The sequence below is a fragment of the Camellia sinensis genome, chromosome 6 (genome assembly GCF_055761805.1).
Source record: "Camellia sinensis isolate YWXY chromosome 6, ASM5576180v1, whole genome shotgun sequence".
NCBI lineage: Eukaryota > Viridiplantae > Streptophyta > Magnoliopsida > Ericales > Theaceae > Camellia > Camellia sinensis.
Window position 1 is genome coordinate 89,958,432 of NC_138966.1, and position 18,322 is coordinate 89,976,753.

General features: G+C 34.0%; 1 protein-coding gene across 7 annotated transcripts; it reads left to right on the forward strand.

Moving 5' to 3' along the window:
* The first annotated feature begins 7,325 nt into the window (after positions 1–7,325).
* LOC114300220 (uncharacterized) lies at positions 7,326–17,140 on the forward strand. 7 transcript variants are annotated; one of them, XR_003642594.2, is made up of 13 exons: positions 7,326–7,571; positions 11,703–11,874; positions 11,990–12,081; positions 12,177–12,219; positions 12,359–12,415; positions 12,508–12,562; positions 14,129–14,214; positions 14,306–14,365; positions 14,465–14,575; positions 14,691–14,861; positions 15,207–15,287; positions 15,592–15,764; positions 16,812–17,140. XR_003642594.2 is itself a non-coding variant. In XM_028245105.2 (13 exons), the coding sequence occupies exons 2-13, from the start codon at positions 11,728–11,730 to the stop codon at positions 16,917–16,919; spliced, it is 1,188 nt and encodes a 395-aa protein (XP_028100906.2). In that variant the 5' UTR covers positions 7,379–7,571; positions 11,703–11,727; the 3' UTR covers positions 16,920–17,140. The 7 variants fall into 7 exon arrangements, 4 of the variants coding, with proteins under 4 accessions (XP_028100906.2, XP_082730311.1, XP_028100908.2 ...); XR_014332628.1 differs by lacking the exon at positions 16,812–17,140 and adding an exon at positions 15,839–15,892 and having other exon boundaries at positions 7,379–7,571; XM_028245105.2 differs by having other exon boundaries at positions 7,379–7,571; positions 15,207–15,291.
* Positions 17,141–18,322: the final 1,182 nt, after the last annotated feature.

Here is an 18,322-nt window from a genome sequence, read left to right on the forward strand (position 1 = left end):
AATTAGAAATAAAAATGAATTTACTAATTTGGGGAAAAACCTAGGGCAATGAGTTCACCACTAGTTATGTAAATAAGGTTTCAATTTGAAATTAATTATGCTACGGTTCGAACTAAATAATACTTCGCAACTACAAGTACGAAGCATTTATTAAGAAAATTATCGCGTACAATGTATAGGCACGAACCATCTCAAGTAGTATGAGTCGTTCGCTCTAAACTAGGGTAGCAAAATGACACGTCCCTCGTAGTATGGCTCGTCTCATACCTTGAATATGAAAGAAAAGAAATCTATTGTATGGAAAGTATTCAACAATCACAGAAAACCAAATACTTGAAGAAATAGTGGAAATTATATATTTGAAACTTCTAAAACACCATACAATTATTCAAACATTTACATAATCAAAAACCAAAAAGAAAACCTATTTATAGGGCTAGGATTTTATCAAAACCTTAGAAATGAAGAACCTAGTAGCTCATGGAGGAGTGGGAAGAGGTGGAGGAAGAAGAACCATCCATGAAATAGCAAGTTGGAGAAACCTTTTCTTCTAAACCCTAGCCTCTTCTCCTTCTCAGAATTTTCAGCTCTAATCTAGCCTATTTTTTTTGTCTTTTTATACCTCTAGCCTCTTTCAACAAATTCAAAATAGCAGGCTTGTGTCCAGAGTTACAGTCGCATATGCGGGAGTGGTCACCGCATGTGCAGGAAACTAAGGCTCTGTTTGGCTACGAGGTAAAGGCCGCGCATGCAGGGAATGGGCTTTTGCACGTGCGGAAGAAATTTTCTGCTCATTTTATGCTCCCACTGTGTACAAACCTGATTGACATTAAATAGGCATAAAATGTATAGTTTGTCAAGCAAGTAAAGTTAAAAGATCCTAATTAATGACTTCAGTGTTACACAATTCGGCCTTAATCATTTGTATGATTGAAACTTGGGTTTTAATGTGGTTCAAAATTTAGGGTCTCCATTTGAATAAACTAGGTTTTTTTTAAATAAAAAAAAATTATTTACAAAATTAGAGTAGCACATTAAGAAATTGAGCCTGTTTACTGTCGTCGTCTTAAATTCATGGATTTTTTATTGTACCATCAAGCAATGGTGATGATAATAGGAGGAATGCTGAAGATAGTATGAGTTATGATAATCCTAAACTCTTGGATTTTTATTGTACCATTAAGCAATGGTGATGATAATGTTGGAATGCTTAAGATAATATGGGTTATGATAATGATGATTTAGGTAATGGGAAGTTTTGCACCTAATGGCTCTGTACTAGCGTCACTAAAAGTTTCAAGTCAAGTCAAGCAAGTATACGCGGGAGGTTTGTACATTTGGAAGGCACTTATGAGCGGGTGTTGTACTAGTTCTTGTTTAAAGACTTCCGCCCGTTTGTTTTTCATTGTAGGAGTTCACTTCAAACTGTTAGTAATGAATAATAGACATAAATTATGCTTATTTGGTTTATGGTGCTTCAAATTAGTAGTTCATTCAGACTATAAAAGGCCTTGGACGAGGGGATTGATAGTCTAGGCAAGAAGATGGCATTAAAAAATAGTTCGTTCAGCTTAGGATGTTACAGGCTGTCCGCTAGGATATCCAGCCGATCAACTGGCTAAATGCAATTTTTTTTTTTTAAAAAAACATGTTGGGCATTTTTTTTTTGAACAGTGATGTTTAATGTTTTTGCATATTTTGTTAAGTAAAAATCATAATTTTATTTTTTTTATTATTTTATATAAAAATAATTTAGCAATTCTCACATTAACAATTATCATTAAAACAAACATAATTTTACTAATCCCCTCACTATCAATCTCTTTCTTTTTATCTTTGAAATCAAACTGGCCCTCTGCTTTCTTCGATTTTCGAAACTTGTTTTGTGATTTTTTTTTAGAAAAATTATAAGTTAATTTGACAAATATAAACATTAAGAAAATATTTTTTTGAATTTTTTAAAATAAATTCCATCATTGAAAAGAAAAACTTTATAAAAATAATGAGTATTTTTTTCACCAAACTAATTTTAATTTTTTAAAAAATAAATAAATTCTAAACTCAACCAAACGGAGGAACTTCGTTAAATATGGACAGTGTAAAAAAATTTTGGGGGTATATTTTTTGCAATTTGAGTGCCTGTTTTAATGATTCGAATAGTTCAAATTTGAGAGTATATCAAGTAAAATATACCTGCAAAAGATTAAGTTAATTGGATATCATTAACCCTTTCATCTACTTACATTTGTATTTACAAAAATAAATGACATTGTAATTTAAGGTATTAAAATGAATAAGGGGGGATTAGAATCCATCGGATTGTAACCCTGGGATTCGAATCCATCGGATTGTAATCCTGGGATTCATAGTTCTGAGTCTATTTGGTTGGATAAGATATATATCCCATGCTTATTTAGTCATAGGATTAGATGTCAAGAAATGATTATTTGGTTGGATATGATATGAATTCTATGTTTGTTTGAGATATTATAGAGAATGATACTATTTCACCATTTTCAATTATTTACTAAGTAATAGCAATATTAAACATATCTTTAATATTTTAATTATTTTTAGTCAGATTAAATAAAAATTTATTTTTATTATTTTTTACACAATTAAATAAATTTATTTTTTAACAATTAAATAAACTAAATAAAGGAAAAATTTCTCATAAGTGTTTTTTCTCAAGTTAGTCCTAAGTGTTTTTTCTTAAACCATTTAATCATTTTTATTTTTGGTATGATATATATATTTGATATATTGTATATAAAGTTTACATTTTTACCCACCACTAAACAACATCATCAACATCACCATCCGAATCAATCTCTCTCATCTCAATTTTGAAACCCTAGTTTTCTCTCTCTAGACTCTCTAATGGCATCCAAAGCAGCAGCACAGGAGAAGCCCACAAAGAAGAAGCCAACGGAGGAGAAGAAGTCCACGGTGGCGAAGAAGGCTCCGGCGGAGAAGAAGTCGAAGGCCAGGAAGAAGTTGCTGAAGGAAGGCGGAGCAGCCGCCGGAGACAAGAAGAAGAAGAGGTCGAAGAAGAGCATTGAGACTTACAAGATCTACATCTTTAAGGTTTTGAAGCAGAGCTTCTTGATGATCCCGGTGAAGTTGGAGATGAAACTGTTTTTGCTTTGTCTAGTTTAATTTCAGAAAAGGAGGACCTACAAAAGTTAGCATTTCAACCAAATGTTGTTGATAAACTTTGCAACCACTTGCAGAAAGGTTCATTACAAGCCAAGCATATTCAAGGAATATTGTTGGCATTGGCTGATCTGCGTTCGCAGTTGGAAAGTTGCAGGTCTAGGTTCGATTTTTGATGATGTTTCAAATTAATGAATCTGATGAAACACCCACAAACACCCACAATCTAATGAATCTGATGTTCTAATGAATTTGATGATGGATCTCGAGCAAGGCTATGGGGATCATGAATTATAGTTTCAAATTTTTTTTAAATGAATCTGGTGTTTGAAACACCCACAAACATTAATGAATCTGATGTTAGATTAATGAATCTGATGTTGGAATCTGATGTTTAAATGAATCTGGTGTTTTGATGATGATTTTGATGATGTTTGCCTATTTTTGATGATGTTTTGATAATGAGATTTTTTTTAAAAATGAATCTGATGTTCTGATGTTGCTGTTGTTCACGATGATGTTTGATGATGATTTGATGATGTTGCCCATTTTTGATGATGTTTTGATGATGGTAAATTTTTTTTAAATGAATCTGATGTTTGAAACACCCACAAACATCAAAAACATCGGATGTTTGGAAAAGGAGGGAAATCTAAAAAAAGTCTATAGTAAGCTTTTTGGGCAATTCGGTAAATTACACATAAACACCAATCCAAAATTACCCCCTCGATTACTGACCCAGACACGTAAAAAAATGGGTACTAATGTCTTTACGCATAAAATAGGACCTATTAGCCCAACAAAAAAACGTCGGGACTAAATGTGTTAACATTCCCAAATTAGGGATTTAATTGTGCTTTCCCCTTAAATAAATAAAATATCAATAAAAATATATGTTATTTTTTAATTAAAATTTTAAATAAATTTATTTAAAATAATAATAATTAAATAATAAAATTAAATAAAACATCTATTAAAATTTAAATAATGAAATGAAATAAAATATAAATAAAATTTTAAAATAAAACATCAATAAAAAATTATTTTAAAAATTAAATAAATAAAACATCAATAAAAATTAAATTAAATTATTTTATTTTTAAATTGAGACATTTAGATTTTATTGAATTTTATTAAATATAATAAATAATTAAATAATAGAGAGTTAAAATGGTCATTTCACCACTTAACCCATATCCCCCTAATCTCCTATTTTGTCCCATCCCCATGTGAGATAATAGTCCAACACATATGGACTAATAGATTGGAGAGACTATTAGTACAGAGCAAAATTGAAAAATCAAACAACATATATAAATTCTATCCCACCCTCCAAACAAACAATACCAAAAAGTAGGACTGGGCATAGGGTTATCTAACCCACCCAAACCGCCCTACCCGATCCAAACCGCACGTGTGTGGGCGGTTTCGCAAACACATTAGGGTAGGGTGCGGTTTGGATTTTATATAAATTTCGGGTTGCGGGCGGTTCCAACCCGCCCGCATTAAATTAATTAATTTTTTTTTCCCTCTTTCAAATCTAACCGTCCATCTCACCATCTCACTCACCTCATCTATAACAAACAAAACAAAAAACCCTAATCGTCTCCCTCACTCTCTCAGTCTCAGTCTCATCTCAACTCATCACTGTCTCTCTCTCACTTTCTCGTTTCGTTGTTCATCTTCATCTTCTGCACTGATCACTCTCTTACTCTCTCGTTGTTCATCTCATCACACCGATCATCGCACCGCCGATCTACTCACAGGTAAACTCTCTCTCTCAATCTTTGTCTCTCTCTCTCTCGCCCCGATCGTTGATTTTTTTTTGTTTTATATATATATATATATATATCAGATATCTCTCTAATCTGACCTGTCTCTCTCACTCTCTCATCTCATCAGTCTCACTCTCTGGTTTTGCATCTCTGTACCGATCGACTCACAAGTAAGCCTCTCTCTCTCTCCTTGATCTCTCATCTCTGCACCGATCGAATCTGTGTGTTTCTTTGGAAATAAATCTGATTTTTTTTTTTGGACCAACAGATCTGATCTCACCTCTGTTTGTTTTGTTTGATCTTAGTTGTGTTGAATCTGTGTTCAATCTGTAATGTGTTGATCTTAGTTGTGAAATCTGTATGTTAATTTTATTAAATCTGAAATCTAAATCTGAAATCTAAATTTGTTTTGTTTGATCTTAGTTGTTTTGGCCTCTGTGTTAATTCTGAAATCTGAATCTGAAATCTGTATGTTGATCTTAATTTTATTAAATCTGAAATCTGAATCTGTATGTTAATTTTATTAATTGTGTCTGTTATTTAATCTGAAATCTGAATCTGTATGTTATTTAATTTTTGGAATTTAGATTGACCAACTAGGTGGAATTCAGAAAAAATAGGTAGAATCTGTATGTTATTTAATTCTAAATTCAATCTGTTTACATTCAATCTGTTTACATTGAATCTGTCTGTTTACATTCAAACTGATTGATTCTGTCTGTATAATTTTGGCACATCTGAATTGTCTGTATAATTTTGGAATTCAATCTGTTATTAAAATTGAATCTGTGTCTGTAAAATTGATTTTGTGACTGTATTTTTGTAATCCAGTTTAAATGGAGGATAATATTCAATCTCCCGCAATCAATCTTATACCTCTGGAATCCTCTAATTCTCAAATGAATCATCTTTTAGTCGAACCCGAACCTAAACTTGAACTTAAGCCTCCTAGACCCCCAAAGAGAAAGAGTAAGAGTGGTGGAGGGGGGAGAGCACCATCCACAGTTTGGGATCATTTTGACAAGGTTGTAGGGACCGATGGAAGCGTAAAGCCGTATGTAAATATTGTAAGAAAGAGTATATGGCTGACTCTAGAACTCATGAGACTAGTAATTTGAGGAGTCATACACCCAATTTTCATATACTCAACACATTTTCTTTCTATATTGAGATGCAATATATAGACATTTGTTTATCTTTTCATTTCTTACTATAATTGAAGATTAAAGTTTATATTTTTTCAATTTGTTTTTGTGTAGGGTTCATCAACCAAATGCATGGAATTAGTATTGGAATTGGAATCAGAATTTGTGAAAATTGAATTGGATGAGATTCATGAAGATGAAGTTTGATATCTTAGAAATGTTTTAATTTTATTTCATGGGTTTGTATTGAATGAAGTTTGACAACAATATTTTTTTTTTTTTAAATTGTGTTTTGGTTTTGAATGAATGTAAGTTAATGAATTTTTATTTTTTTTTGCATTTTGGATGAATGTAAGTTAATGAAGAATTACTTTTTTTTTTTGGTTAGGAATGATGAATGTTGAATTTTCAATGTAGGATTTTTTTATTTGGGTTATGAATGATGAATGTAGGATGAATGCAAGTTAATGATAGAATGTAGATTTTGAATGATTTGTTTAGGTTACTAATTGAATTTGTTGTGTTTTTTATTTTATAAGTTTTTTATAAGTTTTAATTCATTAATTATTAATGTTAAAGCATTTTAGAAAATATGAGAAAAAGGTCTAAAATAAAGATTGACAAAATGAGAGAAATAAAAAGTTTAAAAATAAATTTTTGAAAAAAAAGTTCAATCCGCAAACCGTCCGCATATCCGCGAACCCTATTCGCACAAACCGCAAACCACATTGCGGGCGGTTGTGGGTTGACTTTTTCCCAAACTGCATAGATGCGGACGGGTCCAAATCGAATCGCAAACCGTCACAAACTGAACCGCAGACACCCCTACCAAAAAGATTAATAATATCTGATTAATTTAATTTTTTAACTTATTTATTTTAATTTATTTAAATCAAATCATCTTTTTATTTTATTTATTTTATATTTTTCATAATAAATTAATAAAAAAATCACTATTTAAAGTAGGCTGACTATCCCACTTACAAGAGAGAGAGAGAGAGAGTTGGGCCGCAGGCTGCAGGCAATGCTCAGGGTACTTTAGCATGGTGGCGAATAGCGGGCCATGGCGCATGTTAGCAAGTGGGATCCAATCTGCTCGGACAGCTTACATTAGCAAACATGGCGCCGCTAACTTTTTTTTGATCGATGCCCCGCTAACTTCAGATTGAAAATCCAACGGCTGTAAATAAGTGTCCATTGGTGGGCCCCAGTTAACGTTAAGAAATCCGACGGTCAAAGAATAGCAATCGACGAACCCCATACTCTCCTGAGAATTGATGAATCGACCCTCTAAAAGCCATTGGACAAAAAGTTCAAATAAAAACACTCCTCTTTTTTCTAAAAGCTCTCTCTCTCTCTCTCTCTCTCTCTCTCATGTTTGTGTATGTTTTCGAGTTTCTAGAGAGAGAAACAGGAGGAGTCTGGGTTACGGAGTGGAGTTTCTCTCTCTAGCTGAAAGCAAACTTTTCTTTTTTATTTTTCTGCTTCTAAGATTGTAAGTGCTCTAAACCTTATTGTTGTTATTTAGCTCTGTGATTGATTCAAATGTAAGTGTGGAAAAGCACCACTGAGTATATTCTATGAACATTTTGGGAACATTGCTCATTTTGTGTGCTTATGTCATGTTTGTTTCTTTGTTTGTTTCATGCTCTGTGCTGCTATAGTGAAGAAAGTGAAAGACTAATAAATCTAAATGGTTTCTCACAATGATTGTTCCATTCACTTGAATTGAAACAAAGGGTTTCCAAATGTACTCTGTGTTGTGTTGGGTTTGTTATATTCCACCCACACTAGAGAAAGCACACAAACTCACTGAAAAATATGAACATCAGTGTTTACGTGGTTCGGCACCCATTGATAAAAGAAATCCACTATAATTTGAGCGATTACAAATATGAGAGATAAAAATACCCAAATCCAAAGACAATGAATTCTAACCCTTTACAATTAGAAAAACAAATCCTACGCATTGGATTTCCTAGTAGATTTTGAACTCTACTAGTACTACTCCATTCCAAATACATGTCTAAACCAAATAAATAACTATATAGGACTCACTTGGGTGGACCAATCGCAACAATCACTGCGTCCATCCATGTGGGGTGATCCACATCCATACCCCCTTACTTGTGTGTCTTACACCACCTGCCTGGGGTACCTTGCAAAGCTCACTTTACCAATTGTTGTGACTCTTCTCTCTGCCTTTTTGTGTGCATTTGGAGAGATCACCACCACTAACCAAAATTTGAGCAAAAGAAACTCTTTTCTTCCCAAGCGTGTGCTTCGCCTTGTCAACCAACTCAGTCTTTTTGCTCGGAGGTTCCTTGTGAATTAGTAATTGCCCTTCTTTCTACCCATCTTTTGAACCACCAATGTATGCTTCTGTGCCCTTTTGCAACTTTTGATCACCTAGTTCACCCATACGCGTCACGTGTGTATACTTACCACTCGTACTACTTGATTGATGCTTGACAGTAGCTCCCTTTGTTAAAACATCTCCTAATAGTTTGTACAAGTTGCTAACCGTCTGTCCATGCACCATAACCCCATCTCCCTTGAAAACCTAAAGAAATCTATCACTAGATAAGAACATGCGACATCTCAAATCTAGCTTTCCCAAAGAAATCAAAATTTTCCTTAAACCTGGCACGTGTCGAACTCCACTCAATGTAAGAATTCTTTGATCATTCATATGGAACTGCAATGTCCCCACACCAACAACCTTATTCACTATGTTATTAGCCATCCTAAACATATTTTCGTTAACAACCTTATATGTGGAAAAATGATTCCTATCCAAACATATGTTAAAAGAACCCTGAGAATCCAATATCCAATCTAATTTCTCCATACTTGGAGAGTCTATGAGCACATCAGCGTCATCATCACAAGAGCCCACTATAGCTGCTGCATCAAATGGATTTGTCTTCACCTTGTCTGCCTTGTGCTTTGGTAATTCTTAATGATATGATCCTCTTGGTCACAATAGTAGCACTTTCTTTTGTAGCTTGGCCTTGATTGTGAATGACCCCATGGGTTGGATCCATTCCATCTCTCAATTGTCCTGCCTTTGACATGACCATTATCTGATGTGACCGTGACACCCTCATCTAAGATCTTGCCACTCTCTTTTTTCTGCATTGACTCATGGGATGTTCATACAACGAAGGTAAGGAGACCAACAAAGGGATTACCTTATCCACTTCCTTGATCTTCGCACTAATGGCATCTAATTTCATTATTATCATGTTGAACTCATTTAGATGGTCCATAAAGTTTGCTTCTTCTGTGATTTGAAGTGCGTATAGTTGGTTCTTCAAAGATAACCTATTTGTCAAGAACTTTGACTTGTACCTTTGCTAGATTTGTCTCATTGATGACTTCTTGAAATGTGTTATTCCTGAGATACAACTAGATCGTGTTGTTTGCGAGTTCCCGCATTTCTTCCCATTTTTCATCCTTATCCCTTTCAATTTTTCAGACTTCTTTTTGAGAGCTTTCACCACCCCCTCCCTTGTCAAAATTTTGTTCACCGTTGTTGCCATAGGGTTAAATAAGTGTTTATGTTGAAAGGTTAAATCACAAAACTTGAACTTTTTCTTGCCATGAGAATTTTGATCTCCACCAATCTATCTAATCTCAATAATCTGTTCAAAGTTTGAAAACTCTAACTGTACAGATGAAACCGCAACACCTAAAAACCTTGGAGTAAACTCCTACCTCAAATTGTCTTTGTTATCTATCTACACCGATATTACAAAAAAATGAACCTTCACGATTTACCAACACATCACACTAGATTGCAACCTCGAGTACACCTTATTAACATAGTGTGTGACCTTTGTTTGTCCTGTAAGATCAAACAATGAATAAGGCCTTCCTTGCATGCAATTCTAAGCCACAACAATAACCCTTGCCTCAAGCCACTATGACGAAAAAAATAGAATAGTATGGAACATTATTTTTTTAACAATTTTTTTATCTGTATCCAAGAGATCAAAAAAAAAAAAAAAACCCAATGCGCTGAGACCATTTGTTGGGTTTCTTTATATCCCACCCACACTAATAGATGCACAAAAACACATAGAAAAATATGAACCATCAGTGTTTACATGGTTCAACGCCCGCTGTCTATGTCCATGGGTAAGATAAATTCACTATAATTTGAGTGATTACTAATATGAGAGATAAAAGTACCCAAACCAAATGCCCTCGCTTGTTTGTATTTTTTTCCCTTTCTGTCACCTCCTTATCTCTCCCTTAATTCTCACACCTGAATCTATAGCCCCCATTGAGTTATTTATTGGCAAACGCAAACCCAAAGAATTCTAACCCCATTTAGCAAACCAAATCCCACACATATTGGATTTCCTAGTAGATTTCGAATTCTACTTTTCCACACCAAATACATGTCTAAACCAAATAAATAACTATATAGGACCCACTTAGGTGGACCAATCCCAACACTCTGCCCGTGTTTTGAAATTTTCTTTTTGTGCTATGTTGAAGTCTTAAGCTCTTGCCCATGACGACTTCAAACAACCTCTTATATATCAACCGAGCAGACCTGGTTGGAACATGGAATTGGAAGATAAAGATTTGGCGATTGTGTTTTTGTGTTTTTAGAATTAAAAAAAAATGATAAATCCTTTTCATAGTTTGTAAACAATTTTCAAAAATTTGAAAGCAATATTTTGTGTTTCATACAAGTGGGCTATTTTTTGATTGTTTGAAAAATTCTTCCGAAACATTTGGTCAAATAAGTTTCTTTGTGTTTTTCAGAAAATGAAATACAACCAAATAACCATTAGTGTTGCAAATTTCTATGGCTAAATATCAGGATAGAGTGATGGTATTTTGTGTAACGGGTACACTATTTAAAAAAAAATAAAAAAAGGTACACTATGGTCATGTATGTCTCTTTATTATATATATGTAGAGCCCACAACTATGTGAGGAGAAGTACACAAATAAAAAGTTTGGAACATGAGTATATACACTCTTTGTGGAGTAATATAAAACTCAAGAGGCTGAAGCTTGTGGAGTAACACCCCATGAGCTGACAAGAACATTAAGTTAGAGTTATTCTCATCTTTAGAGTTAAGCCAATTCGTAATGGTTTAGCTAGTGGTTGATAGCAATGATTAATTAGTTTGTAAATGTATGTTTAATCTGGTGATATTTCATTATGTTTCTGTTGTCCATCCAGATTTTTGTGTGATAGCTATTGGCTGTGCGTGTCACCTCATAGAGTGAGAGATGTATACTTGGTTAAAATTTGTTATGTTGTTTTTGTTTATGTGACAATATTATTCAATATTCCTTGAAATTATGGTTAGAATGATCATTTAAGTTTACTTTTTTGCTTCATTTTTGTCACTGATTCAAAAATTTACAATAGTCTATTGTAAAACTGTGCTTAATTTTGTTTCTGTTGCAAAAGAATATGCAGAACAAATCATCAAAATTCCCCCATTGAACCTATGAACTGATGCTATACATTTTATTCTTCCTAGTTTTTTCCACTATATACCACGTAACACAATCCCTAATTTAGATGTTTTATTATAGTTGCTTGGATTGATAAATGACAACTTATGTTTTATGTACTTTCTTGCCAAATTAGATTATTCAAAGTGCAGACATAAGCTATGAAAAGTACATGTATTTCTGGCAATACAAGTAATGCTGACAAGGGAGATGAGGATGAAGCTGCAGTCAAACACTTAAGTGAGGAGGTTGTCTTGGGGGATCTGATATGGGTTAGGCTCCGTGGCTCCTCATGGTGGCCTGCACAGGTTTTGAAAGTGTCATTTTTGCAGCGTTTTCCGTTTGATTCCTGATTTGACACTTCGTGACTTTATTTCTGCATTGTGAACTTGATTGTTTTCCTTTTACTTATTTGTTTGGTAGGTTGTTGATGAAAACACTGTGACTCGGAGAAATAAACCTAGAAACGGATCAGTGGGTAAAGTTCTTGTTCGACTGTATGGAAGCTATAAATAGTAAGTGGTTTTGTTTGTGCATGGCCGTTTTGTGTTTTGACTTTTTTTTTTTTTTGCATCTATAAGCTTTGACTAACTCTTGTTTATTCCTACAGCATGTATGTGGATCCTATGACATGTCGCTCGGGGTTTGAGAATGTAAAATATCTGTATATGTCTCCAACCTTGTGAAGTTCTCACTTTTTGTAATCTTGAGTAGAAACAATGATCGGTTAACTTTCATCAGATTTTCAAATTTATTACTTTTTGTTTAATCATACGGTATGTTTGAATTCAGATACTAAAGGAAAACAATGGAAACTATAGAGAAATACTTGAGAAAACTCTGGAGCAGGTAGATATTTTCTTTCTTTATTGCATCTTTTTATCCAACGATTATGTGTGCTAGCAAGTGATAATCTCTTCAATAATTCAATATGGCTATAGGATCTTGCTCGCTTCAAATCTGGTAGAGCGAAGGGGAAAGAATCCATATTCAAAGGTCAGCAAAATTTCTCATTTGGTCATGCTTATAACAATTACATGACTGAAAGTAAATCATAGTACTGTCACTGTCACTGATATTAAAATATTAGAAACAACCAACTTGTGTACATGCTTCACACACATTATTATTATTATTATTATTATTACCTCTTCTTTTGAGGTGAACAAGTTTTAGAACTCCGTGACTAGAGATTGAAACAACTAAGGATACTTCAAAGCATTAATGGCCTAAACATCTGATTTTTTCCTTAAAAAATTTGTTAGTTATTTTTCTTGTGTAATCATTTAAAAATCTCTATTATGCTCAAACATGAATTGAAACTTGTAGAACTATCACCACCATCAATGTTAAGATGTGAGGTTAAAATGCCACGTTTGTACAAATACATTGCAAAAAAGGTTATAAACTTATTAATTGTAGATTTTTTGTTTCACTCGTGTGGTCTCACCACTCTATTTATATGTTTGAACCTTTTTCATTTCCTTAAAATCCAGATTTCAAACTGACTTTCTTTAAAAGTTACTGAGGATTTCTTTTAATGGTGACATCTTAGAAAAATAGAAATAAATGCTTCAGGATGGTATCATGAATTCTTCACTATTATTTTTTATTTTATTTTATTTTTGATTCGACCTTGGATACCCTGCCATCAATTCCTGTCCCAATTTTGTGTGCACAAAATTATGCCTTGGTCATAAACAAATTTACCTTTGAAAAATAGGCATCCTTTTTGTAACTATTTTTAAGTATATGCTAAGTTTGTTCTTTAGGATTCCAATTATGAGGTGCGGTTTGGTAATGTTTACAGTTTACTATTTTTGGTTTACATAAAACAACAAACTTGTTTATGTTTATTTTTGGTAAAATGAAAACGAAAACAAAAACAAAAAATGTGTTTTAAGAACTCGTTTTGAAAACAAATGAGAGAGGTGGCCAATGGGAGGTGGTGGAAGATGGTGGCTGGAGGTGATTGTTGTCGCTAAAGGTGCTTACTGTGGGTAGTTGTCAGTAGCCTGAGGTGCTTTCTGGCTAGAGTTGGGTGCATCTGGTGGGGAAAATTTGTTTTGAAAGCAAGTGAGAGACGGCTGACGGGGGGTGTTAGCTAAAGATGGTTATTGGCCATTGGAGATGTTGGCTGGAGGTAGTTATCGGTCACTGAAGGTGCTAACTGGAGGTGGGTTGTCAGTCACCAGAGGTGGTTTTTGGCAAGAGTTGGGTGCCTCTAGTGGGAGGTGGTTGTCGGTTGTCGGCGGTAGCATCCGAAGGGGGTTGTCGACAATCAGAGGTGGTTGTGCTAAGATAATGATGGATCGCTAGAGTTGGTGATCAGAAGTGATGGCGGAAGGCAGTTTCCAATAAGAGGGGTGGGAGTTGGTGAAAATAGACACCAAACTAGTTTTTGTTTACAATTTTAATTTTTCTTGTAAATATAAACAGACCAGAAACATAAATGTTTCCAAAGAGTTTTGTATTTTAGTTTTCTATGTGGCAAGCTAGTTGAAAGTATCTTTATGTGTCACTGTGTATTGATATTTGGTAAAATTGTTGTTTTCTTTGTAGGAAAAGTGAGAGTTGGTGCTCCGCGAGACAGAAAAGCTAAGCAAAATACTACCAAAAAAATCCAGGAAATAGAATCCCCAATTTCAGTAAGTTTACTTCGGTTTCAAAATTCTACTCTTTTAAATGCTTATTTACATTCTCTAATACTGATTGTGAAGGCATAAAACTTGTTTTCAGACAAATGGTACCCCGGGTAACCATCCATCTGCAAGTGTTCAGGGAACTAGCCCTAGCTCTGTGAGTACTCCCATTTCTTCATTAATGTTGTCCTTTTTGACTATCTAGTATATGTGAATTGAATCTTGTATTTTTCTCACGAAATGAACTTGGTGTCAGAGAAAGGTCTCTTCAAGCGGATTGTTTTCAGAAAATACTGAGGAAACAAAAAGTGAAAAACAAAAGCGAGAAAGGGTGCAGAAGAAACTCAAAAGAAATCACCCAAACTCGGTATTGTGAACATATGTCCCATTTCTTTGTAAATTTTCCATTTTCCTTGATGTAATGATGTCTAATGTGAATAACTGAATTTTATAATTTCTTCATGAATCAACTTTTGTATCAGGTAAGGAGTTCACCAAGGCTTACAGGTGTTTCAAAACCACAAACAACGTTGAAGAATGGTGAATTACTTCCAGAAAATGTGAAAAGGGGACGAAAAACTAAAGAACAAAATCCAGATGTAGTGCATAAGAAACATGACCCTAAGAAACATGACCCAAGTAGCAAAAGCTCTGTGAGTGCATAGATTTATAAATGCTAGTGGTGGGTGCACATGCTATGCCTGTGCAATTTTAAATCTAAATTTTTGGATGGCTTGCAAAATGAGAAATATGGGTTGGTTTTGAAAACTTATTAGCAATTATTGTGACATGTTTATTCGCTCAGTTATTGTATGGGCATTTTTGGAAATGAAAATTATGTGACAAAAGATTGTGTGTTGTGTGCTATATAACGGAATAGATTGTGCATTCTCCCCTATATTGCTTATTAAAAATGGAGCTTGTGCTTCAATGGGGAAGCTTGGACAGTCTGCAAGTAGGCTGCAAATAAAGTTAAAAATGGTAATTTTCTTTTGTAGAAAAGCGAGGCAGCAAAAAGCAAAGCTGCTAATCAAGATGGTGGAATGCAGAAAAAGCTCAAAGCAGAAACCATGAGCCCTGTGAGTATGTTTAACTTTTTCTATCCTTTCTTCATGAAGCCTGTGCTTCTCTACCATAGATTGATGTTTGTAGTGAAACATGGTATTTTTGTAATGACGGTTGAAGTTTGTCTCAAGTTCCAATTTACCTACAGGAAGTATTAGAGGAAGCAAAAAAGCAAAATACTAAAGCAAATAGCCGTGCAGGGAAAACTGAAACTTAATGACCCTGAATTATTTGAGTTGATGTAATCTTTTATTTTCTTCTTGTCGACCACTGTTTGACACGTATAATGATTCTACAAGTTTAAAATGCTGCTTTCAGGCAACAACTTCCACAGGAAAATCCCAAGAACTGACAGCAAGAAGAAGAAAAGTCATGCAAACTCTTGGTTTGATTGCTCCTTCTGGGTCTCCATTCCACCGAAATGGACTTTAACCAAGCTTGTCTCTCTGCACTTCAAAAGCCACAAAGAAGTTTTATCAGCTATTGTCATGGTAGTATTCATTACTGTTGTTACTTATGCACTAGTTTCAGAACAAAGTGGATATTGACATATTTGTTAGTTTAGGTCTACAATACAGAACCTTGCTCTCTCTCTCTCTCAATGGCCAAAGATTGTCTTTCAAACTGTTCCTTTGTAAAGCTCCCTCTTACGAAACACATTTGTGGTTCCTGTAACCCATGCCATCTGAAGTGATTGTAAAGATCTATCGTAGCTAAGAAGCCCGGATACGGATGCAGACGGACATAGATTTGGACACGGCAATTTTAAAAAAATGGAGACAGACACGGTGGGGACATGGCAATAAAATATGTTTCATATATTTTTATTTGCTATCTAGGTTAATATTACATCCACAAACAATCAATATTAACAACAGTAACTCTAATTCTATATATATATAAACATATATATTTATAATTAATACTTACAGTTTATATCTTGTTATTTTTATTTTTATGGATGATCTATTAATTATTTAAATCTAAGAAAAAAAATAATAAACATTCGTCAAAAGCAATAAGAGAAAAGACAACTTGGCATGTCCCTATGTTCCCGAAGTGTTCCTGGTGTCTCCTGAAAATAAATTAATTACATAAGGGGACACGCCATGTGACGTGTTCCATACGTGTCCCCGTCGTGTTCGTGTGTCCGATACGGATACGGCACTTGTTTTGAAGGTCGGTGCTTCATAGTATCGTAGTTTTAATCTAGGAAGATTTTTAAAGTACCCAAAAGTATCGAAAAGTTTTGGTCAATAAATTTTAATTCTAGATTACTCATTAGTTAACTATGTAGTACGTTTTCTTTTGACAAGCCAAGCAATTGAGAAGTTATGAACACGACCACACGTCCATATAACTGCAATAACATGTTTGAGTATCAAAATTTTATCCCCCGTCTTTTTCCTTGATTTCATACAAGTTCTAACACCTCTAACACTTTTATCTGATAGAATACCTCTGTTGTTGATTAACTGTCAATGATTTGCTACACATTGCAAAGAGATTAATGCATTTTGATGTATGGTTAATTGCAGTGGTGTGGAAGATCTGCAGCTAACAAAGGCAACAACCCGCATTTTGCTTTGCAAGAAAAATCTATCTTCAGCCAGTTTTTGGGAGAAAAGATATGGATATGGAACTGATTGGTGGGTTGATCTTCAGTCTGAAATTGGTCAATATGACCTTTTTGTGATTCTGTTGAGCTTCCTGTATGGTAGTCATGATAAAACTAAAAATTAACTATGTAAAAGTCATTTGTGACTCCACAGAACTTGGATGTAATTTCGGCTATGCTTCTTTCTTTATTTGAAGTGTTCTAGATGTACTTTCAATTTGCTATACTCAGAAGAAATATTTTCCAAAATTTATCATCCGGATGTTTGCTAAATTACAATATCTATACGTGCATTGCAAACCTTAGCTCCTGTTTGCTAATGTTTTGTTTTTGTTTTTAAAAATTTTGAAAACTGTAAAAAAAAAACAGGTTTAGTGATTGTTTTTGTTGCCAAAAGATGGTAACAATTTTCAAAATTTTGTAAAAAAATGTGTGTTTTGTTTTTTCCCAATTGAAGAAACTGTGGGAGACTTGTGGGTTGGTTTGGGTTTGAAGTATTAATTAATGATGCTTATATTAGTTATTGTAATGTCCTTAGTCATTACAGCGCTTGTTATCTTCGTCTTCTGCACTATCATTTCTATTTAATTATGAATTAATGTAGAAATTGAAAAGGCAATACACAACTTTAAGCACTCGTTGACTTATTATTAATGTTAGAGACCCCAAATATTCTACTAAATGTTTTATCAATTGTCTCACATGAGTGCGGGACTCACACAATGTGGGTCCCATGTGGGTCCCACACCCATGTGAGACATTTGGTAAAACTTTTAATAGAATTTTTGGGACCTCTAGCATTTTTGTTCAATTTACATAGACATAGTAAGTAATTAGTTTTGACCAATAATAGATTCTTAGCTATCACAGCTAAAATGTACTTCACTTTTGTTTACTTATATTTTATAAGTAATTAGTTTGACAAATAATAGAGCGTCAAATGATTAGTCAAAATGGCTAGGCAAAATTCAACTTTTTTATTATTATTATATTTTAGCTAGTTATTTCTTCAACATATGCTCCAACAATATTCTCTATTTTAACTCTCTCTCTTTTTTTTTTTTCCATTAAATCTTTTTGTTTATTTATTTATAAATATAATTATATTTCTTTAGTGGTCTTGTTTTTCCAATAGCCTTTTTATTTTAAATAGTAAAACTGGCGAGTTTGAAAGTTTTATTGGTAAAGTTATCCAAAATGGGAGTTATGTGTAAGGTAAATCTAATCTTGAATAATTTTTTAGACTTCGTAACGAAAAGGGGAATTTGTGCCAAACAATTGGGCCGAGCTAAATCGGGTATGGGCCACTGTATCGAATCGCGTAGCCGAACTAGAATGATGTTCAGGTGTTGGGCCGAGCTGGTTGGGCGGCTTGGGCCGAGGGCCGAGCTCAGTCAAACGGTGGCATTGCCTTCAACCGGGCTTAGGGTT

Coding starts and splice junctions, on each gene's coding strand:
- LOC114300220 (XM_082874185.1), top strand. CDS start 11,728: ATGAAAAGTACATGTATTTCTGGCAATACAAGTAATGCTGACAAGGGA. Junction 14,366..14,464: donor AGGGAACTAGCCCTAGCTCT/GTGAGTACTCCC, acceptor ACTTGGTGTCAG/AGAAAGGTCTCTTCAAGCGG. Junction 15,765..15,838: donor TTTTATCAGCTATTGTCATG/GTAGTATTCATT, acceptor TTGTTAGTTTAG/GTCTACAATACAGAACCTTG.